This window comes from Stegastes partitus, unplaced genomic scaffold (genome assembly GCF_000690725.1).
Source record: "Stegastes partitus isolate 25-593 unplaced genomic scaffold, Stegastes_partitus-1.0.2 Scaffold55, whole genome shotgun sequence".
NCBI classification, from domain to species: Eukaryota; Metazoa; Chordata; class Actinopteri; family Pomacentridae; genus Stegastes; species Stegastes partitus.
In genome coordinates, this window is record NW_007577786.1 from 292,791 (window position 1) to 313,505 (window position 20,715).

The 20,715-nt window shown below is 42.0% G+C and overlaps 2 protein-coding genes and 1 long non-coding RNA gene across 6 annotated transcripts in view; 1 reads left to right on the forward strand and 2 right to left on the reverse strand.

The window, feature by feature from the left end:
• Nucleotides 1-993, reverse strand: part of LOC103352859 (uncharacterized) — a 1,635-nt gene extending 642 nt beyond the window's left edge. Inside the window, exon 1 of the long non-coding RNA XR_519979.1 lies at nucleotides 905-993. This is a non-coding gene — a long non-coding RNA (uncharacterized LOC103352859). The remainder of the gene's footprint in view (nucleotides 1-904) is intronic.
• gabpa (GA binding protein transcription factor subunit alpha) overlaps nucleotides 1-6,838 on the forward strand; it is a 7,014-nt gene extending 176 nt beyond the window's left edge. Inside the window, exons 1-10 of one of the 3 annotated variants that reach the window (XM_008275543.1) lie at nucleotides 1-1,112; nucleotides 3,011-3,113; nucleotides 3,210-3,354; nucleotides 3,491-3,575; nucleotides 3,701-3,925; nucleotides 4,038-4,262; nucleotides 4,387-4,443; nucleotides 4,776-4,898; nucleotides 5,017-5,209; nucleotides 6,126-6,838. The exon at nucleotides 1-1,112 is cut by the window's left edge and continues 176 nt beyond it. In XM_008275543.1, coding sequence (XP_008273765.1) covers nucleotides 3,037-3,113; nucleotides 3,210-3,354; nucleotides 3,491-3,575; nucleotides 3,701-3,925; nucleotides 4,038-4,262; nucleotides 4,387-4,443; nucleotides 4,776-4,898; nucleotides 5,017-5,209; nucleotides 6,126-6,348 — 1,353 coding nt within the window. In that variant the 5' untranslated portion in view covers nucleotides 1-1,112; nucleotides 3,011-3,036 and the 3' untranslated portion in view covers nucleotides 6,349-6,838. The remainder of the gene's footprint in view (nucleotides 1,113-3,010; nucleotides 3,114-3,209; nucleotides 3,355-3,490; nucleotides 3,576-3,700; nucleotides 3,926-4,037; nucleotides 4,263-4,386; nucleotides 4,444-4,775; nucleotides 4,899-5,016; nucleotides 5,210-6,125) is intronic. The other 2 variants (XM_008275544.1, XM_008275545.1) reach the window with 2 other exon arrangements.
• An 89-nt stretch (nucleotides 6,839-6,927) lies between these two features.
• appb (amyloid beta (A4) precursor protein b) lies at nucleotides 6,928-18,225 on the reverse strand. 2 transcript variants are annotated; one of them, XM_008275546.1, is made up of 17 exons: nucleotides 18,040-18,225; nucleotides 17,777-17,906; nucleotides 17,576-17,688; nucleotides 16,922-17,112; nucleotides 16,619-16,842; nucleotides 16,278-16,445; nucleotides 13,872-14,005; nucleotides 13,662-13,736; nucleotides 12,734-12,892; nucleotides 12,359-12,487; nucleotides 12,175-12,274; nucleotides 10,713-10,780; nucleotides 10,086-10,224; nucleotides 9,778-9,831; nucleotides 9,294-9,385; nucleotides 9,056-9,202; nucleotides 6,928-8,961 (listed from the first exon to the last, which is right to left on the reverse strand). In XM_008275546.1, the coding sequence occupies exons 1-17, from the start codon at nucleotides 18,157-18,159 to the stop codon at nucleotides 8,860-8,862; spliced, it is 2,145 nt and encodes a 714-aa protein (XP_008273768.1). In that variant the 5' UTR covers nucleotides 18,160-18,225; the 3' UTR covers nucleotides 6,928-8,859. The 2 variants fall into 2 exon arrangements, with proteins under 2 accessions (XP_008273768.1, XP_008273769.1); XM_008275547.1 differs by lacking the exon at nucleotides 16,278-16,445.
• Between the last annotated feature and the right edge of the window lie 2,490 nt (nucleotides 18,226-20,715).

Genomic DNA, 20,715 nt, shown 5'->3' on the forward strand with positions numbered 1-20,715 from the left:
CAAGTCTACAAGAACAAATGAACAGTAATAATAATAATAATCATAATAATAACAATAATAATTGGTCAATCACATAGATGCTATCCAATATATTTGGGCATAAGGCTTTTTCAAATGGGGTTTTGAAGAGGAGTGTTGTCCTATAAGTTAATTTTCACTTATAATATGTTACAGTTACATATCGCTAAAAGGAAAACTGCCTGGTTGCTCAGACTCAATATGGACACACAGCTCATTCTTGCCCCCTGGGACTCCTATTAAATATGCAAAACATTCCCAGTTACAAATATCTGAAATAGGTCATGTCAAACTGTTGACCCAGTTACACAGATTGTCCCCATATTCACTGACTCTCAGGTCTTCTTTAGCAAACATGAGTGACTTCACAATAAAACCACCTCAGAGAGGGAAAGATGACACAAAGCATGCTAGTTAATCAGTGGAGTTCGTGGGAATATTTCTGTGAAATGTAAAGATGACTGCCATGGCATATAAGAAACACGCAGATCAACTTTATTCACTTTATGGATCTGGTGGGTGAACATTTGTGCATTTTAAGGTAACTTCAGTGTTTCCAGTTAGTCTCCGCCCCTCCTCACTGAGAGTGTAGTTGGCCAAAAACTTGCATGATACGACTCGACTGTGTGAATTTTGGCTGCTTATCTGCCACAGTTTGACATACTTCAACACCTCTCAAGGTCTGAATTTTAAGAGGTATGGATATATGAGAGATACGGATGCTTGTTGTGGGGAAAGCGTGCTTCATTTGTGTTCCTGTAAAAGCAGTCCTACCGTCGTGCTCGGACTCTTCCCGCTATTTTGTAGCTTAACTAGCAAAGCTAACCTAGCTAGCAAGCTAGCTGTTGTTTACTCATAGTCAGCTTACTGGGAAGAGGCCGCCCACCTCCGAGCCACACTGACGGTGTTAGCCAGCTTCCACAAACGCTAGTGTGCCACGAAAGGCCGCTTCTGGTGCTTTCTCGTTAGCTGGAAAGCAGAGGTATCCTTAGTTGTTGTACCAGTGGGGGTGTTAGCCGAGTTGCTAACAGTAAAGCTGAGCAGACGCAGTTGAGCGGAGAGGCTGCCTGCTGCCGTCCAGCCACAAACACACGGTGGGTATCCGTCCCGAGGCGACAAAACGTTTTTTTTTTCAGTCCGTACTTCTCCGTATAGATGCGGGTTATATTTAACCGAGCGTCGTTTCGGTGTATCGGCGACATTACTGCCGCTGTGCGCTGCTAGTTTAGCTGTAAAAGTCGTATTGATCAGAGCTGCTCTCGGAAGTCTTGCATCGCTGTAAACCTTTAGCCAGGATTTCCGGCTCCTTTCCATTTGCCCTATGCTGTTTTGTTTCCGTTTATTCTATTTCCGTTTTAAAAGTTTTCTACACGCACAGTTAAAGTGTGATTTAGCGGCGATTTGTTGAAGTTACGAAGCGCAACGTAATTTTAGGATATTTTCAGCGTTGTTTAGCAGGCAGGGACCGACGGTTGTGTAATGGGCTGCCTCGCCCCGCGCTGCTATATTGCAGCTAACTTGGTCCGCAGCAGGCCCGCTCCACTGTAGCCACACGTGTAGCCCGCTGTGTAAATAGTAGTTTTGTGTGTTTTTACAACATGTGTTTCAGACGTTTAGTTATGTTTGGTCACCATTTTTTGTCACTAATGGCCTACCAGTTGGCCTTTAGACGCCACAGCCTCGCCCTCGAGTTGGCTAACGTTAGCAGTCAGTGAACTGTCCCAGACGGCCAATGAGGAGTCGAGGCTGAGAGGCCTTTATAGTAGAAAACCCCTCACTGCTGCTTCTGTTGACATCATGGACACTTGGGACACTTTGCAATATTTCCTAATATATTCCTCTTATTGCAGTTTATTTGTGGCAGCAGCTTTTATGGAAACTTTTTGTGATACTAACTGTATTTTTTTCTAAATTTTATTTAATTGTTATGGGTATTTTGAAAGGAATAGTCTCACCCATGTCTTATTCAGTTGATTTCATGTTAAAAAAAATATATTATTAAAGTGATTTTCCAGGCAACAATATTATTCGATAGGGTCTGTGTTCTCAAATGTGTGGACTTTCTTTAATTACTTGTCTTGTATTGTCATAAATTTAATGTATTTTTGTTTTGGACTGTAGATTGGACAAAACAAGAAATGGCCTTTGAAGTAATATGATCATTTAAGTTACATATTTTTCAAATTTTAAGCAGTGGTAAATATTTACATATATATGGTGTGTCAACTGTAGTTGCAGTGATTAATGTGACAACTATTTTTAAAGTTGATTAATCAGTTTGTGCCATTTCAAAGGGATAGAAGTGAAATTTCTCTGATTCCAGCTTCTTTAATTAGAAAAAGTAGAAAGTTTCTTTACTCCTCAGTGACAATTATCTGACATTTTACAGGCACAACAACTAATCGAGTATAGTTTAGTAATATGAATGTTTTTTTGCTTCAAGGCACGTGGCATTCATCAACACATGACAGACAAAAGTAGAACTTATGTTAACGGTAAAATTTCAGTCTGCTGTTGACGAACTTCTGCATGAATATAAATAGTCTCTACTTTTGTTGCTTCTTAGCAGTAGCAAACATCCTCTTCTGTCTAAATTGAACATATTTTTGAAGGGCCTTGTAGCTTTACAATTTAGGGTCACGACTAACGGTTTTAGTTTGAATAATTGTCATTGGATCTGTCATTTTGTACAGTTTGTTATTCTTTCTTATCATTTGGGCTCTGGAATGTCAAAAGATAAAAAATAAAAGTGAAAATACCAATCACACTTACCTAGACATTGAGGTCATAGTTTTTAGTTAACCAATAAAGTAAATTAAAAGTAATTTAAACACATTTTTTAAAATGTCTCTTTATTTTAACACTACTGCACTTGATTCTGCCTTTGGGAATGTACTGGAAAACATTTTGTCAGAGTTTTTCAGCCAGTGTTTAGTGTGGTTTGGGGTGTCAAATACATCACATTAAAAGTTCTTTTTCAATACTTTCCTAGAGCTTGTCCATCAGAACATACACAGCATGGCTAAAAGTGAGCCAGAAGAGATGATCGAGATTGAGATTGATGAACGGGAAAAACAGGCGTGCCTGGAGGAAGGGTGAGCATGATAATTACATTAATAAATACTCGATTTGGATTGCAGAGCCATGCATATGCAGCACCTATAATTCTTTCTCTCATCTTTAACATGCAGTGTGGAGGAGCAGACAATCACGGCATCAGATTTAATTCAACAAGACATTGACATAAATGAACCAATTGGCAATTTGAAGAAACTTTTGGAGCCTCGTATCCAAATCCCACTAGATGCGTATGAGATCTGCTTGCAGGACATTCAGGTAACAGTTTAGAAATAAATCACGTCAAGACCTCTTTATGATTGGGTCCCATAGTCATTGCTTAAACTGCAAAGTGTGCTGAGATGTTCCTCTCATCGCTACAAATTCCTCTCATCTGTTGTATTCTTCTTTCTAGCTTCACCCTGATCACAGCCTTTTCGACCAGGGAGTCAAAACAGATGGAACAGTGCAGCTCAGCCTGCAGATTATAACCAAACCAGGTAACGGTCTTCCCCAAATTCATGACACATTTCATATGAAGTTCTCCACATATCAGTAAATAAACAGGAATGTTTTACTATGTGCTTCAAAAAGCCTAATCATTGATGTTCTCTCCTTTGTTCAGGAGAGGAGAAGCTGAACATTTTGGAAATTGTGAAGCCAGTAGAAACGGTAGAAGTGGTGATTGATCCAGATGCGGCAGGGGAAGAGGGTGCTCTGGTGGAGGAGGGACAGCTCATTGCTGTAGAACGTTCTTCTCTGTCTGATGAAACCTCGGAGCAAGTCACACGCTGGGCTGCAGCACTTGAAGGCTACCGCAAAGAGCAGGTCCGCCTGGGAATACCATACGGTGAGGAATATTTTCATGAAACATCCTACTATGGCAAAAAAACAACAATTAAAATGGTGAAAAATACATGCACTTGTCAGTAAGTGAGGACACTCACTCTCTCTCTCCTCAGACCCTGTGCTCTGGTCAGCTGATCAGGTGATCCACTGGGCTGTGTGGGTAATGAAGGAGTTTAGCATCGATGAAATGGAAATAGGCAGCATTCACATCCCAGGTCAAGAGCTCTGCGCTTTCAGCCAAGAGGAGTTCCTTCAGAAAGTGAACAATGGAGAGATCCTGTGGAGTCACCTGGAACTGCTGCGCAAATGTAATTCAGATGGAGGGGTTCTAGGTTTCAGTATGTGCACACTGTTGATGAATAACAGCACTTTTGAAAGTCTACAGTAGAAAAAAATTAAGGCCCAAGACTGTCTAATGTGACCTTTATACAGAATGTAACTTATTCTTTGTGTTTATTTCAGATGTGTTAGCCAGCCAAGACCAGTCTGGAGGGGATGCTACTGTCACTATTGATCAACGTAAGTGTTTTTGTGAAAAAGGCAAATAAAGGTAACCTCTATTGAACCCGTACAGACACTCAGAGCTATAAACGGGATTTGGCCAGTCATGAGTTGCTGAGGTTATCTTGTCTGCTGAGACACAACATTCTGAACTAACTCACATGGAAGTGAACAGAGTTACAAAAAGCTACACCATTGTCTTTTTCTTGGACATGAAACAGCTGTACTTGCAAAACAGTGGATAGTCTATATGCATGTAACAGGAAATTATTGATTATAAAATTAAGTCACATCGAAAATACTGGCAGTTCATCCTGTTTGATCTCTAACTTTTACTTCTGTCTCTCCAGCCGTGCAGATAATCCCGGCTCAAGTGAGCTCATCCACTGCTATAAAAGTGTTGAAGCAGAGCCGTGGCCCCAGAATGCCTCGTATTTCAGGAGAAGAACGCAGCTCACCTGGCAACCGCACAGGTAGTACAAACCAAACACAAGGACTCTTGAAGCAGCTCACATGCGTCTTCTGATGCAGTTTTTTTGCAGCAACAATTTTTGATGATTTGCACTGACTGTCGTGTTCCCCCGGTGCCAGGTAACAATGGTCAGATCCAGTTGTGGCAGTTCCTGCTAGAGCTGCTGACAGACAAGGATGCAAGAGACTGCATATCCTGGGTGGGTGAGGAGGGAGAGTTCAAACTCAACCAGCCTGAGCTTGTGGCACAAAAGTGGGGCCTGCGCAAGAACAAGCCTACTATGAACTACGAGAAGCTCAGTCGAGCCCTCAGGTTTGTTTCTTTTGTTTGTGTTTTTTTAAAATGGGTCCTTTAAAATTAGTTTCATATTGCACTACCAAGTGGTTTGAACACTTGCACTAGACATCCATCCATCCATTATCTATACACCGCTTATCCTCACTAGGGTCGCGGGGGGCTGGAGCCTACCCCAGCTGACTTAGGGTGAAGGCAGGGGACAGCCTGGACAGGTCACCAGTCTATCACAGGGCTAAACTTAGAGACAGACAACCAAGCACACTCACATTCACACCTACGGACAATTTAGAATCACCAATTAACCTGAACACGTTTTTGGACTGTGTGGGAGGAAGCCGGAGAACTTGGGGAGAACCCACACTGCACGGGGAGAACATGCAAACTCCATACAGAAAGATCCCAGGTGTCCTCACCGGGACGTGAACCAGCGATCTTCTAGCTGCGAGGTGCGACCAACTGCGCCACCTTGCAGCCCTGCACTGGACGTATTTTTTTTTAAGAAGAAGGGTACAAATCAATGCAGCAGAAGCCATTACATCCTGTTTTTTCAGCCCAGGAAATGCACATGCGTGACCCTGATATACTGTTAGGCACCAGTGGAGGTGATCCAGCTCAGTCTTCTCAGTGCTAGTTAAAGCTAATTAGTGTTTCCACAGAGTTTAGCCAGAGTTCGTTTTTGTTTTTTCTCAGATAGAAATCCCAGTTCTTTGTCTAAAAAAAAAAAAAATAAATTTGAAGGTCAGTCCAAGTTGATGATGATCATCATGATAGAGCTCCTCCAGGTCCACAGAAGAAATACTGCTGTTTTCATGGGTGTTAGGAAACATGTTATATTATGTGGTATGGGAAACTTTAGCATTGGCACCACAGTACTCTGTTATATCATTTTATTTTGGCATTTTATGATTCAGACTTTCATATTTTCTTTTAGGTATTACTACGACGGGGACATGATAAGCAAGGTGCAGGGCAAGCGCTTTGTCTACAAGTTTGTGTGCGACCTGAGGACTCTGATTGGCTACAGTGCTGCTGAGCTCAACAGCCTGGTGACCGAGTGCGAGCAGAAGAAACTGGCCCGCATGCAGATGCACGGCATCGGGCAGCCCATCACTACAGTGACCCTGGCCACCACAACACTAGAGAAGGACAGCTGAAGGAAGCCACCTTACAGCTGCCGCAGGCAAAGTGTGCCCTCCACAGCTGACTGGAAATCATGTGTCCCACCAGACACGGAAATGCAAGCCTGATCCCAGATCAGTGTGGATTAACAACTTTGTTATTGTCTTTTACAGTTTGATTCGAGTTAGACTGAGGCAGGTAAAGTTTTTTAGCTTTTCTGTAACGCTAACAGAGAAAAGCGTGTTCAGGATGATGGAAGAATGTCTGCTTGTTGTGTGCATGTGATCGAATGAATGAGTGTGACTGGCAACCCAGTTCAGAGCTTTGTGTTCCTTGTCTGTAGTTTTGGATCATTTCCACTGTATATACCGGTACTTCATGTTTTTGATAGCCACAAGGGCAAGTGTATTTTCATATTTTCCATTTATAGAACCTGTTTTGTATTTTATTTAGTGTTTGTTCCCTAAATTGTTGGACCCTTTTTGTCCACTAGGGGGAATAAAGTGGCAAGCATATTTCTTAAAAGCTGTGTGTGATGTGTAAATATTTAAGCTTTTCAAGGTTGTACAAATCATAGCAAAAGACTGAAAATGACAGACAACCAGACAGGTAAATGTACATTCAAAATTTTATTCATGGTATAGTGAGTGTAGAAAGCTTTTTCTTACTCTAAGCAAATGGTTCATTTAACTACACACAGAGGAAGGTCACTGAATCAATGAGAGAAAAAACATCATTTTTAATCACTAGGCTTCAAAGACACCCAGAGTGAGCATCAATACAAATTTTAAACATTCACCTGATTAAGAGCTTCATTTAGTGTCTGTACACGTGTGGGTACAATGCGTAGAGGTGATATGTGTTGTATTTCTATGATATAAATGCATGATATGCATGTCACATTCATGTTTACAATTAATAACTTAATTTAGGGAGAGGGAGATGTGTCTCTGTTGGTGCGACATGTGGTAACTTGTCACCTCTTCATGAGGACAATTATAAGATTTGACAACAGATATGCAGGCAAAGAAATATTCACCACAGGACAAACAGAAGCACTGTACATGTATACACAGGAGATGTAGAAAAATAGAATGTGTGAGAGAGATTTGGTGAAGGAATGTGTTTGGAGAGGAGATTGGACCATCTGGAAAATGTCTGATCTTTGTAGGCCCAACAAGTCTTCGTCTATTTATCACACACTGACTCTCAAGTGCTGCACTGTACAATATTGCTGACACGACTAGAGCAAGGCGATAAACAGGACAAATAAGGGTTTGGAAAGAAAGATGGAGAAACAGTCGGGAGATAAAAATTAAAATGGGCCAATGAGAACCAGATGTCCAAATATTTACAAACAGTGGAATGATAAATCTGGAATGACACGCTTTCATAAAAACCTTCTAGAGTTTGACCTTGATCCTCTTCTTCTAATAAAAACCCAAAGTGCAGCGACAGTTGGCATCAGACGTAACAGCAATAATATTTGGTGGCAATTATCAGACTTCCAAAACGACAGAGTGCATAGAACGCAAACAGTAACACAATCATCTTCCTTTCGGATACTATTACACTTCATATATTACATACGTAGAGAGCATTTTGCCCATGCAGCTAACACAACAGTGAAGCATGGAGATGAGCATTAGGAGCCAAGATTCAGTTAAAGCAAGTCTGTGTGACGACAAAGCAGACCAGATTCTGAATACTCTTTTTCTTCTTCATATCACAAGTTCACAAAGAAGACACTAGAAATGTACAATCCTGCTAAAATATCTAGGGAGAGGGCCTCTCTGGAGGACCTCCACATAAAGTATACTTTATCAGTCATCAATATTGCCATGCACTACATATACTTACAGCTAATCTCTGTCTTAATATATTACACATAAAAAAAAAGAAAATCAGAAAACAAAACATTCAATATTTTTCAGCTTTTATATATTTTGATTATGTATTTTTTCTGCTATTTTTTTTATCTCCTTTTTTGAAAAACAAACCTGAAACACTTGAATCGTGCGGCGGGTTGCTCTGACAGCCCTCGTCTGTCATCTGAGAGCAGGGCAGCGAGGGGGTAATGTGGGGCAGTTTGAGGAGCGATGAGGGGAGTGGCTGGGAATTACATGTGTCTGGTCTCGGCTGTGAGCGTAGAACTGACTCGTATAACCAGTCAGCAGGGTTTTTCGGTACAAACACTATGACGACTTTGCTGTGATTGGCTGAAATGTGCAGGTGAAACAGGGTACCCTTGTCTAACCATTTGCCGGGAAATGTAAGCTCGAGTGTTGCTCTGTACAATCAAGGGATAAGGGATTAAGAAGGCTTTGTTCCATGTCAGTTTCCTTTGGTCCAACCCCCCCCAGACCGAGACATACAAAGATTTATCTTAAAAATCAGCATGTGCAGTTATCCTCGCACCCTTCCTCCTCCCCCCAAACAGGGTGAAAGGTGTAGGGGCTGAGAGCAAGGGAGCAGAATGGAACAGACCGTAGGGGTGACAGTGTGGGGCTGGGAGACGCCTGCAGGAAATGTTGGTGAGCAGCTCTTTAGTTCTGCATCTGCTCAAAGAATTTGTAGGTGGGATTCTCGTAGCCGTTCTGCTGCATCTTGGCCAGGTGACGCTCCTCTGGTGTCACTGCTGCGTCCACCTGTGAACACATGAATGGAGTTAGTAAAACAAACAGCTGTGTTCAATGTAGGCAAACAAATAAAACGGTAGCGCCTTCTCAATCGATCTTTTACCTCGATCACACCGTGATGAATAGAAGTGTACTGTTTCTTCCTCAGCATCACCAAAGTAATGACGATGACAGTTGCTATGACGACCCCTCCAACCATAAGCCCGATAATGGCTCCCTTGTTGGAGCCCACATCCTCAGCGAAAAAGACCTGCCATTAGAAAACAGGGCTATTTACACAGGACCAGAATAAATTACCCAGAGATCAAATGTTAAGTTCTGGATCTGAATGGTTTTCACACCAGTTTTTGATGGTAAACTTCATAACCAGTGCTCTGCCTCTCTTCGGTCTCCATCCGTACTTCGGGCATCTCCTCTGGCTTCAGGGCAGATACTGAAAGCGAAGACAAATGCACAAAGAATGTTATAAGAGCAAATATAAATAAAGAAAATTAGAGCAAATATACAAAATCCTAGTTTCCTAATTAGAAATGCGTTAGTTGAAACAACTCATCATCTAGGCATCCTGAATATATGCATCAAACATCAGAGAGATCCATCTCATGTATGTGACATATTTTAGTCTGAAACCGATGAAAGAGGCAGACCGATGGGCATGTGGAACTAACATTGCTAAAAATGTTTGTACCTACACTTGTTGTATTCAAATGTCCAAATGGGTAGGCATAGTTATTCTTAATACCTCTTGATATACAATAAATGTATATGGGAGAACATGTAATGTGGTGTAGACACGTTTATAACATCTGTAGCATGCGTATGTACCAGGTCGTGTGGGAAGTCCTCTGTCTGGAATTGGACGAGCATCAACGGGCTCAACTGCAGGGACAAAAAAAAAAAAACCAAAGGGATGAAATGTCAAACAATATTAAAATGTTATGACTCATAACAGAAGTCAAGTAGACACATGAACTTATCATTCAGGCAGTGTTTCAAATCAAACTGCTAACTTTACACTTTGTCAAAAAGTACTTCAAGAGTTAAATAAAATGTCTGGATTTATATATATATATATATCATTCTACTATAAAAGGAATAACTTTCTCTGTGTATTGTACACTAATGTGTGTTACCGTGGTTCTCTGTGTTTGGCTGGTTGAAGCTCTCGGGGTGAATGAAGCCCAGCCCATCCAGCCCAGGGTCCATGGGGGCCGAGCTGTAGGCTTGATCGGGCATCAGAGCATCGTTTCCATAACTCACCCTGCCATCCACCTGCAAACGAAGAGGAATGTTAATCAGGATGTGTCGGTGTGGGAGCCTGTCCAATCCTGACAATTATCCGCTATAAAGTCACTCACAGGACTCGTACTTGCTGATGTAATTATGTGTCCCAACATTAAACAGTACATTTGAGTATTAATCATCCGTACAACTGCAATCTCACAGTTTAAATCTTTTTTGTCCTTCAGATACAGCATGCTCCTGGGAGATCTTATTTTATTTTATTTTTATTCCGTGTACCTAATTATTGTCATGCATATTAGCCATCGCCTGCCTTCTCTGTTCTTCTTACCGCACTCCTGTAAAAAGTCCACCAGCCACTAACTATGTCAGCATCTAAGTTTCTGTGTGCATGGCGACTTTGTTTCATCGGCCTGATCATTCTGTCGAGTAGAGGTGATTCTATTAATATATGTGAGAGATTGCGGTTTATACAGGACACACTCCATGCATATGTGAGTGGGAGCAACTCGACTCACCCGCCCGTCGCTCTGCAGGGAAGAGACTTGCTGAGACAGCTCCGACTGAACTCTCTGCATTATAACCGCTACAAAGAAAGGGCATAAAGTGAGCGTGAGAGAGAGAAAGAGAGACGCAGCATGATGATAGATGGCAGGGAGATAAAGAAAAAAAAAAAGCATGCCAGGTGAGGTTCACACAGTGTCCTGATTACTGCAGGAAATCTGACTGTAAAGATGCTGTTTTATCAGCAAACCGTTTGTCAGGGGACCTCTGACACACAAACTCTTTTTTATCCTCACTCAGCACTACAACAGGTTGTACGGTGCCTTAATTAGAGTGGTCTGCATAGTCCCGCTGTGCCTTTAAGATGGTAGTATGCAGGATTAATTAGCCTCCCTTTCTTAATGATAAGCAGAATTAGACTGATTAGAGACACCGCACACGACTAAAAGAAAGACAACGCTGCAACTGGCAAATATAATGTCGCTGCAAGCAGATGCTGGCGTTATTTTAAACAAACATTATGACATGTTTGCTGTTAAACAGAGTGTCTATCCAGTCCCCCCCACCCCCCCAAACTGTTCCAATGTCAAATATGGAGTGTCTGAGCCACCTATTATTGTAACTTTCTCAAAACAACGATCTGAAATTCACACCCACCTCACACTGTGAGTGGTGTTTGGAGGTGAGAGAAGAGCCAGGCACTGTATCTTCAGGATCTCTCTGTCTGTCTCTTTTTTGCACTTTACATGTGTACAACCCAATGCAACAATGTGTCCCGGGAAAATGTGCACAATTTTTCCTGATTTTTAACAACACTGCATGTCACCTTCTCCATCACCCTCTTGATTACAGCCTGGTTTTGCATCTAACATCCACTGCTCATCAACTTTAAACACATTTCTTCGACTTCTAGAAGGCTGTAGTGTCAACACCACCAGCCCGGAACAGTCTCTATAGCCCCAGTGAGCTAGACCACTAATCAAGACTACTGACTACTATTGACTATTGATTAAACAAACAAGCTAAATTGTGTTATTGAGTGAGACTCAAAGGCACTTCTAGGTGGGAAACTGTCCTCCACTCTAAGGACAATAAAGTAACTTTTACACCATTTATTACAACTGTCAAAATTACAACAACTTTTTAAGACACTCATATCCGATAAGTATTGGTAGACCCTGTTAAGTTTCCAAACATCACATTGCAGCACAATGGAGAAGCTCTCAAACCTTTACTTCAGCACATGAACGCACCACCAAGCAGATTCACAGACGACACCAAGTTTAAGACACGTACAACGCCAAATTAAATGAGCTTTCTCTGAGCTGATTTTGATAACTGAAAACCAACTGAGTATGAACTAAAACCAATGAGGAAATAATGACAAGAAATGATGATGGTACACAGGATTTACTTGACTGAGTGTGTTCACTGGTGGCATGGTCCTTTAGGAATAAGGTATAAACAAACACTTACCAACTTGGCTTTGGATCTCATTAGCCACACTGGGCACCTTGTAGAGCAGACCTAATGACTGGTTCATTCTCTCATCAATCACACGAAGGTGAGTCAAAACCTAGAGATCACACACAAAAAAAGTTCCAGTCCAATTCTAAATCACTTCTATGTTCTAACCACAACAAAACTTTAAAATTAGTACCTGAGGTCGGATCTGAGCAGCCTTCTTGGGATCAACAGTTCGGACGTGCTCGTAATGCTTCAGTGTGTGCTGCCTGTCCTTCTGTTCTGCACGGACATACTTCTTCAGCAGGCTCAACACCTGACGGGGCTGGTGGTGACAGCGGTGTACGTTGTTACAAGGATTTTGAAAGCGTGGATGAGTTTATTTTATTCTATTTTTTTAATGTATAATGTCTGCTGTTTATGCCGTATGCACACAGAAGAACTGTACTTGGTTCTACACTATTCTATTAAGGAAATTCCTTTGAGCATGCACATAATACATTTGTAACAGTGCTCCTTTTATTGAGTGCTCCCAGTGCTGAGGGGTGTGTGTGTGTAAACGTGTGTTTACCCGAGGAGGATTGGCCTGCAGGGCACTGAGGTAATTTTCCAGAGCCAGGCGTCGGCGGCTGTTGAGCAGAGCTTCCACCCGGGCCATGTGGGTTTCCACCAGCTGCTGTCTCTCTCCTGCTGCCTCCTGCTCCAGAGCCTCCACCTTTTCCTGGAAATGCTGCAATTACATGCAGGAACTAAGTCAGAAAATAAATTTGAATAGGTGCATGGCAATATGCCACTAACACGTTAGCCATATAGAGTGAAGGAGAAAGCTGCTAAAATTATTCTAACAGTTTTCACAAAACCAAAACTTTATTCCATTTACTTCCAAGTATGTTTGACAGATACTGTTCTGAGGTAGCACATGCCGTTCTGATACAAAACTTTCATTAGAAAACATGTTCAGATGTTTGTATTATTTTAGTAAACAAAAATGTAGAACTATTAATGAAAAACACCTTTCAGTAAAATCATACATTTACTAACTATTAATCTGTGTTCGCAGCTGTTCAACTATTTCTTGTTTTATATTAATCTTCCTTTTGTGTTTCAATGAAACATGAACATATCTTTGCATCTTGACCTCAAGTGTAGACAAATTAATTAATCAACTCAAATGAGATATAAAACCAGACTTGATTAGCTTTTGGTTTGTGCTAGCCAGCAGAGCAATAGGCTGGTAAAAAAAAAAAGATTTGAGGCAGCTTGTGGTCTTTTATCAGTTTTGACAATGTTTATCATATTTGAGCTTTCAAATTAAATATCAAGGACCTGATTTCCGTTTCTCTTGCACATATAGCAGTCACAGAAATACGCTTAGTTTCAGTTCACTGAAACTTTAAATCAACGTTGGCCAAGACAATGGAAATATTTTAATATCAAGTTCTGATATAAAATACCTCTGGCATTTACACAATTACAGGAAGTAATAACGGGCTTCCTACCTGGATGACTGCTTTCTTGTCAGCGCGAGGAAGGTTCTTGGCTTGTCTTTCAGCCTCTTCCCACTCCCTCATCACCTAGACATGAAGAGAAGGACAAAAGCGACCATTTTTATATTGACAAATTCAAGCTCTGTCACATTGGATTACACATTTAGGCTTCTTAACAGAGAAAATGCCACAGAGTAATGTTTAGGATGTAAACACACATACTTGGGACATCTTTTCACGGTGCTTGGCCTCAAGGCTTTCTTTGGCCTTTTGGAAGTCAGTGTGCTCGTTGTCGTCGCCAGGAGATTCAAGGTACCGGTCCACGGCATCTGGAGGACTGGGAGCCATGGTGGGCACTGGCAGAGAATAAAGAGGGAGGAATCAAATACAGAGCAGCAGAAAGCAGAGTGAGGCGCATCTGAGAGAGAATATGTCACGAAGAAGAGCGGCGTAGATGGTGACAAGTAAAGAGGATGCATGAAAACGAACACAGGAAAAACACTGATATTCATCAGTATGAAACACACAATGCATTCCATAAATAGCACACAGGGTATCGGTTCTTTGATGAGCAAGTGGGTTAATCACTCACGATAGGTTAGATACACACAGAAAATAGTTTTAAAGTCTACACATATAATGATATAAAAGACACACAGGTCATCGGAGGACAAAGGGTGATGAGTTTCCCAGAATGGGTGTGTGTATGTCCAACTGTGTTTTTGTTTATTGTGGGAGCCTGGAGATAAAATGCAAAGTGTCGAGTCAGGATCAGGGCAGACTGCACCATCAGGGACTTCACTGAGTGGAAACAGCAAATCAACCCGTTAACCTTTAGGAGTCCCCTCCCCCAACTCACACACATATACTAAAAGGCTATCAACACACTCAGCTGGTTAAGACACATTAATGGCATCGTTACTGACTCACAACAGCCGGCGACTACGGAGCAGCAGCGGACACGAGACCTTAAAACTGCAAACTACAGTGTAAAGCATGCAGACACACACGTATAGAGATGCATGCTGATGCACACTGACATTCAAGGTTCAGTGTTTACGCTTCGTCGTCCACATGCTGTAAGAAGTATCAGTTAGTGTTACCGGTTAGAAGTGATTAATTAAGTAATGAAATGATTTGGAGGTGAATGACTGTGTCATGGCCACTTTCCATCAGGGACACTCACTTCATCTGCTGGCTTGTACATTATTTCTTATCATTTTTGGTCACCACAGTGCACAAACATCACCAGCCAAATCGCTGACAAGGTCATGGTAAAATGGTTGTTGAAAGGATTAAGTTGGCCTTTTTGCCTTTGTGAACAAATCCCACAAAAACAGAAACACAATTAATTAGTTGATTATTTGTGACCCTCACTGTTGTCCAAAACTATGAAAATACATAAAAGTGTTAAGGCAGGGGTGTCCAATCCTGGTCCTCGAGGGCCACGGTCCTGCATGTTTTAGATGTTTCCCTCTTCCAACACACCTGATTCAAATGATCAGCTCATCATCAAGCTCTGCAGAAGCCTGACAATGACCCTGATCATTTGAATCAGGTGTGTTGGAAGAGGGAAACATCTAAAACATGCAGGACTGCTGCCCTCGAGGACCAGGATTGGACACCCCTGTGTTACGGCCTCTACTTGAGGACAGTTTCCTTCATTATGTTGAACATGGGCCATGTAGTTTACTTTAATTCAATCCCTTCAAATACTAATTAATCAGTTTGCGACTATAGTTCACAGCACATGCTCTATTTACCCCGTTTGACTAACATTTGCTAAAAAACTACAGCATCCAGCTGTTTTTTGGAAATATCTTAGCTCTGGAATGAAAAAAAATAGGCCCACATTTGAGGGAATATGTTTATTAACTGTCTTATCTCAAGCTAGATGAGACAGTTGTACCACTCTTACATGTATCCCCTTCATACAAACTACTTACAGCTACTAATGAGCTTACCTTAGCACAAAAAAGCAAGCACTCAGGCCAGCTGTTTCTCTCTTGTTTCAGTCTTTGTGCTACCATAAGCTAACTGGATGTTGGCAGCAGCCTCATACTCAGCAAACAGACGTAAGAGTGGTATTGATCTTTTCATCTAACTGTCGGCAACAAAGCAAATAAGCATAATTCCTAGAATGTTCAACAGTTCCTTTAAACAATGTATTTGGTTTCCTATTTTTAGAGATATGTGTTTTTAGAAGGAACGAAATGTTGGTGTTTTCATGGGATTTGTTCAAAATGAGGAAATAATGTAAACCGCCAGCCTTACAATTTTAGGACTTTCACTGTGATTCATGTTTACCACAAATTTCCAAATCTCTTTTCTGTGACAAATAAACTCTGCTATTCTGAGGAGATTGGTGATTTCATGGCTCCTATATTTTTAATTTCTACTTTTCCTAGTGATACGTCTATATCTTAAAGAGAAAATACTATCATAAGACTGTAGCAATAGCAACTGAATCAAGCTACGGTGCTCTGATTGGTTCAGAGGCATCAGACACTTGGGACAGTGAGACACAGAGAGTGAATGAGACAGAGAAACAATCTGCAGCAGTCTGAGGACAGGAATCAGGCGTGTTATGTTGACACTTAGGGGTTTCGCTCCTGTCCTGGGACTTACACGAGCTGCTGCAGACAGCTAGGCAGTACTCCTCCGTGTCAAAGTTATTCCTGTTGCCCCCACAGCCCCCAAACAAGAAGGGAGCACAGCGGCCCTGCTCAGGCACGAAGTACCAACGCTCCAGCATGGCATGGCACGGGCCTGACTCAGCCCGAGCCCAACAAACCGCTGAGACATATACACACAGGCAAACGCAAATTAAATATCAAAACAAAAATGAATGCAAAATGTGAGCTTGTAAATTTAATGAAAAACATAAAGGTGAATCAACAAAGTCACACATGATGGAAAAACAACCCCTGACTGAGTGAAAAAAAGAGTGCATCCACTTCATTTCTCACCTCGGACGACTTCCTCAACTGATTCGGTGGTGGTAGTGGTAGTGGTTGTCATGGCGATGTTGGCATTGCGTTCATCACTGTACCGTTCGTCGGTCATGTCGATGTCCTCCTCGTCATCTGCATCCCCATCTCCGTTCTCATCCCTTTCAAAGGTTTCTGCCTCTTCGTCCTCGTCTTCATCATCCTCGGTGGTGGCTGGTTCTGTGTCTGCTGGACGTGTCATGCTGCAGACACAGTGGCAGGTTCAGCCTTTGCATCAACAAGTGTGTGCGACCAGGGATGGATGTGTGCGAGCAAAGGTACCTGTTATCAGAGTATTCGGTCTCAGCTCCACCCCACCAGACGTCTGATTCCTCCCCTTCCAGCTCAGTGCTGTCTGACTCTCGTTCCACCTCCGCTGGGCAGCACACAAACTCCACTCCTCGGAAGCGGTCAATACCACATGGCAACAGCATCCCATAGTCGTGAAGATTCATGTAGCGGTCTCCGCAGGACTAATTTTAATGAAAGACATTAATCATAACTTCCAATAGAGCTAAAGTGGCTGGCTTATAAACAGCATCCAAAATCATATCACATAGCACTCAATCCATTCAACCCTCATGAAAACATATTGTGGTAAACCTTGAAGCCTGACCCCATGGCTTATGTATTATATTAAAGGTTAAATAAATCAATACATGACAGACAATTGCCTTTGTGAGTGACAGCACAGAAAGTGACAAGGATAAAAGGAACACAAATCAGAAGTTTTGGCTGACAGCAGATATGAGTTGGGTGGAGGATGAAATTAAGAAGTGCTGAGTCACTCAGGGAGCTACCAGGAAACCAGATTGAAAAGGAGGGAGACAAATAGACACAAAAAGCCATTAGCCGATACAATGATTAGTGGGAGGACAACGGGCAGCATAAGGAGCACGCTGTGGCAGTGATTGCTGTCTTGTTGTCTGTCCTCACCTCTTTGGCTACAGTGTGCCAGTGCAGATGGCTCTCACATTGGTCCATACGCTCTTGGTGCAGGAACTTACACTTGTCAGGAACAAGCAGGGCATCGCTCACAAATTCCCCAACTGCAACATGAATAAGCCATTAATTCAAACATGCAACCTTACACAAACACACTCAGTAATATACAACTGTACCGCTAAAACTGCTTACCCAGGCAGCGGTATGGCAACACAATGTGTGTGTGACTGCGACACTGCTTGCGGCCTTTCTTGCACCAGTTGGGGATGCTGACGGGCTGGTTAGCCTCCACAACATTTGTGATCTGCAACTCTGGGTACACCTGCAGAAACGAGTGAGATTTTAATGTTCTCACTGCTTTGCTTGCCTTCAAATTCTGTCTGCTTGCTGTTTCTCTCTCTCTGTCCATTGCTGTCTCTCTGTCTCTGCAGTGCTGTCTCACTCTGTTCAAATACCTCCTGGCAGTACTGTAGGATGCCCTCCTTGGTGCCAGTGCAGCTCTTGGTGCCAGAGGGGTCAGACTCCCATTTGCCACTCTGTACATTGATGTGCATGTTGAGCTTCCCGCAGAACATTGCCACCTGGGGTTCAGTCAGCAAACCCACAGAGTCATCAGCAGGCACCTGGAAACAGAAGGAGAAAGAGAGGACAACGATAAAGACATATTGTACCAAACTGGCTTAAGAATAGCTTAACCATGAATATCTCCTTATTCAGCTTACATATATTTAGTCGCTTTCAGTTCATTCTACTACGCTGTCTATGTAAACAGAGGTGGGATTAGCAAGTCTTAAGGATAAAGGCCTCTTTAAAGTACTTTGTAATATCACTGTGCATTTATGTTATTATATAAATAAATAAAAGCAACAACTGCTTTAAGCCTAAGCTGGGCAAAATACACAGTTTCATCCCTTTGAGCGCAGAAACCAGAGAGATAAGCATTACAACCACAGGGCAGCACATGTGCCATTTGTTAGTCGAACCTTACTCATTCAGTATTTTTGATAAAGGGAAACGACAGTGTCAAGAAGACCACCAAATAAAGACTTATTAAACCCCTAGCTAGCTATTAAAATGAGTGAGTTCATATGAAGTGCAAGTTCTATTTCCACATCGTCATCTGCAGATAATGGTTTTCCTTCCTTTGTGTATGGAGAAACAATTGTAGGAAATGTCAATGTGCTTTGCCTTCTGGGGGCCTCTGATGTTCTGGAAGACATCAGAAAAGAATGCTGCTATCAGCTGGCAAAATGCTAACCACCAAGCCATCTGCTGACAGCCTTTAAATGACTAATTCTGACTTGATGTTGTGTTTGCCTGCGTAATATTAGTCTCCTGTGAATCTGGATGGGGAAGCCAATTGTTTTTCTCTGCAGAAACTGCTTTGTTCTGACCTTAACAGCCCATCGCATAATGTTATCCATCATTTGCTTAGATGTGCAATTCAATTTTTGTTAATCCAAGTGCATCATATGGCACCTCCATCTTGCTCATTCTGTTTGAACCAAAACAGACACAGACATCCGCACAGCTGTAAGATGTAAACACACTGACCACAGCCATGTTAAACATAGGCAGTGATATAGCAATTCGTATCACAGGTTACAGAAAATAAAACTAAATATTCTGTAGAAGATGTGATAGGTGACATGTGCCCCGAACTTGCGATATTAAGCCTTACACCTGTCGATATGTGTGTCAGCCCCAGCATACTCCGTATTCTGTAACACAGATTTCCATCATTCCTGTAGCAAAAGCATTTAACCCACAAGGTACAATTATATGAAGACATGTCACGCACTACCAGTAAATTGTTCCTGCTCTTATTAATCTAGGATTACGCTGAGGTAACCTGACATACCTTTTCCTACATCAAAGAAAAGGCTGGGAAAACTCTCCTGCGTGACTATAGAGGTGTCAAACAACCCTTAGCAGTGAATACATCAATCACATTTAAGTGCTGTGGTTGCAGGCCTTGTAATTCTATCATGACTCAGCCTGAAGTCTGAAGAACACGCAGCACAGAATGTGAATGTACTGCAACACAATAGATTTAATTGGATTAAATGGGGAGAGAATAAACCAAATTTCTCCAGGCTTATCATATGAACCCTTGGGGAAATTGCAGTCTTACTGATATAACAAATAGCATAGTAGTGTGAAAGCAGACAAGGGCCCAAGAGAGCACTGTTGAGTCCCACCAAAAATAGTACAGCTATAGTGTCACGACAATCTTAGGTATGGCATAATTTTGCTGTGAAGACATTTTTCACTGCAGCACACAGGGGTTCGGCTGAGGAGGCAGCAGTAGGTGGGAAAGCACTATAGAAATACCCTTTTCTCACACGTTATTTGGATCCTAAATGCAGCACGGCGATGAGACAATCATCACTGTGCATGTAATGATTAACATATTGCATCCCCTTCATGCTGTTTCCAGCTGGTTCTGGGCTGCTATTTCAGCAAGCTGCAGGCGCCATCTTGCTCGTGTGAAACTAATAAGGCTGCATCCTTTTTCCATTCTCCTCAGCAGTTTCACCACCCTGCCGCCGCTGGACCGAGCGGGCCGAGCCAGCACCGAACAACACCGCACATTAGCAATGCTAAAAAAAAAAACCACCATCGTTGTGTCACAAACCATAGTTGGCTCATTCACATCAAAACTGAACTGTTTTCCTGCTACAGAAAAACAATTCCAACAGGATAAAGTGTCGGATTTACCGTTATGTTAGCAATTGTCAGTTGACATGCCAGTCTGTGATTTTCTGGAAAAAGCTAGCTAACGTTAGCTACCTATCCAGTACGCTAGTTAGCCAAGTAAGCTAAACGCAGCTATTATTATTTCATATATAAAAGGACAATTGTGACTAACTGTTGGAACAGTATTAAACAGTAGCTAAAAATATGCCAAGACAAACAAAAACATCCAACATGGCAGGGCCAAGCTGTCAATCACTGACATCTAACGGTAGGCCTCGGTAGCATTGCTGACATTACTGGTTAGCCCGTTTATTCTACGCAGTAAATCTGTGTACATTGTTAGCCTCGAAGAAAACATGGACTCACACAGAGAGACTTTAAAAGCTGCCAGGTGAAATAAAATGTCAGGCTAAAACGGGAGCGTAGGCCTC

Coding starts and splice junctions, on each gene's coding strand:
- appb (XM_008275546.1), bottom strand. CDS start 18,159: ATGTTCTGCGGGAAGCTCAACATGCACATCAATGTACAGAGTGGCAAA. Junction 17,113..17,575: donor GGCACACTGTAGCCAAAGAG/GTGAGGACAGAC, acceptor CATTAAAATTAG/TCCTGCGGAGACCGCTACAT. Junction 16,446..16,618: donor AGTTGAGGAAGTCGTCCGAG/GTGAGAAATGAA, acceptor TATATGTCTCAG/CGGTTTGTTGGGCTCGGGCT.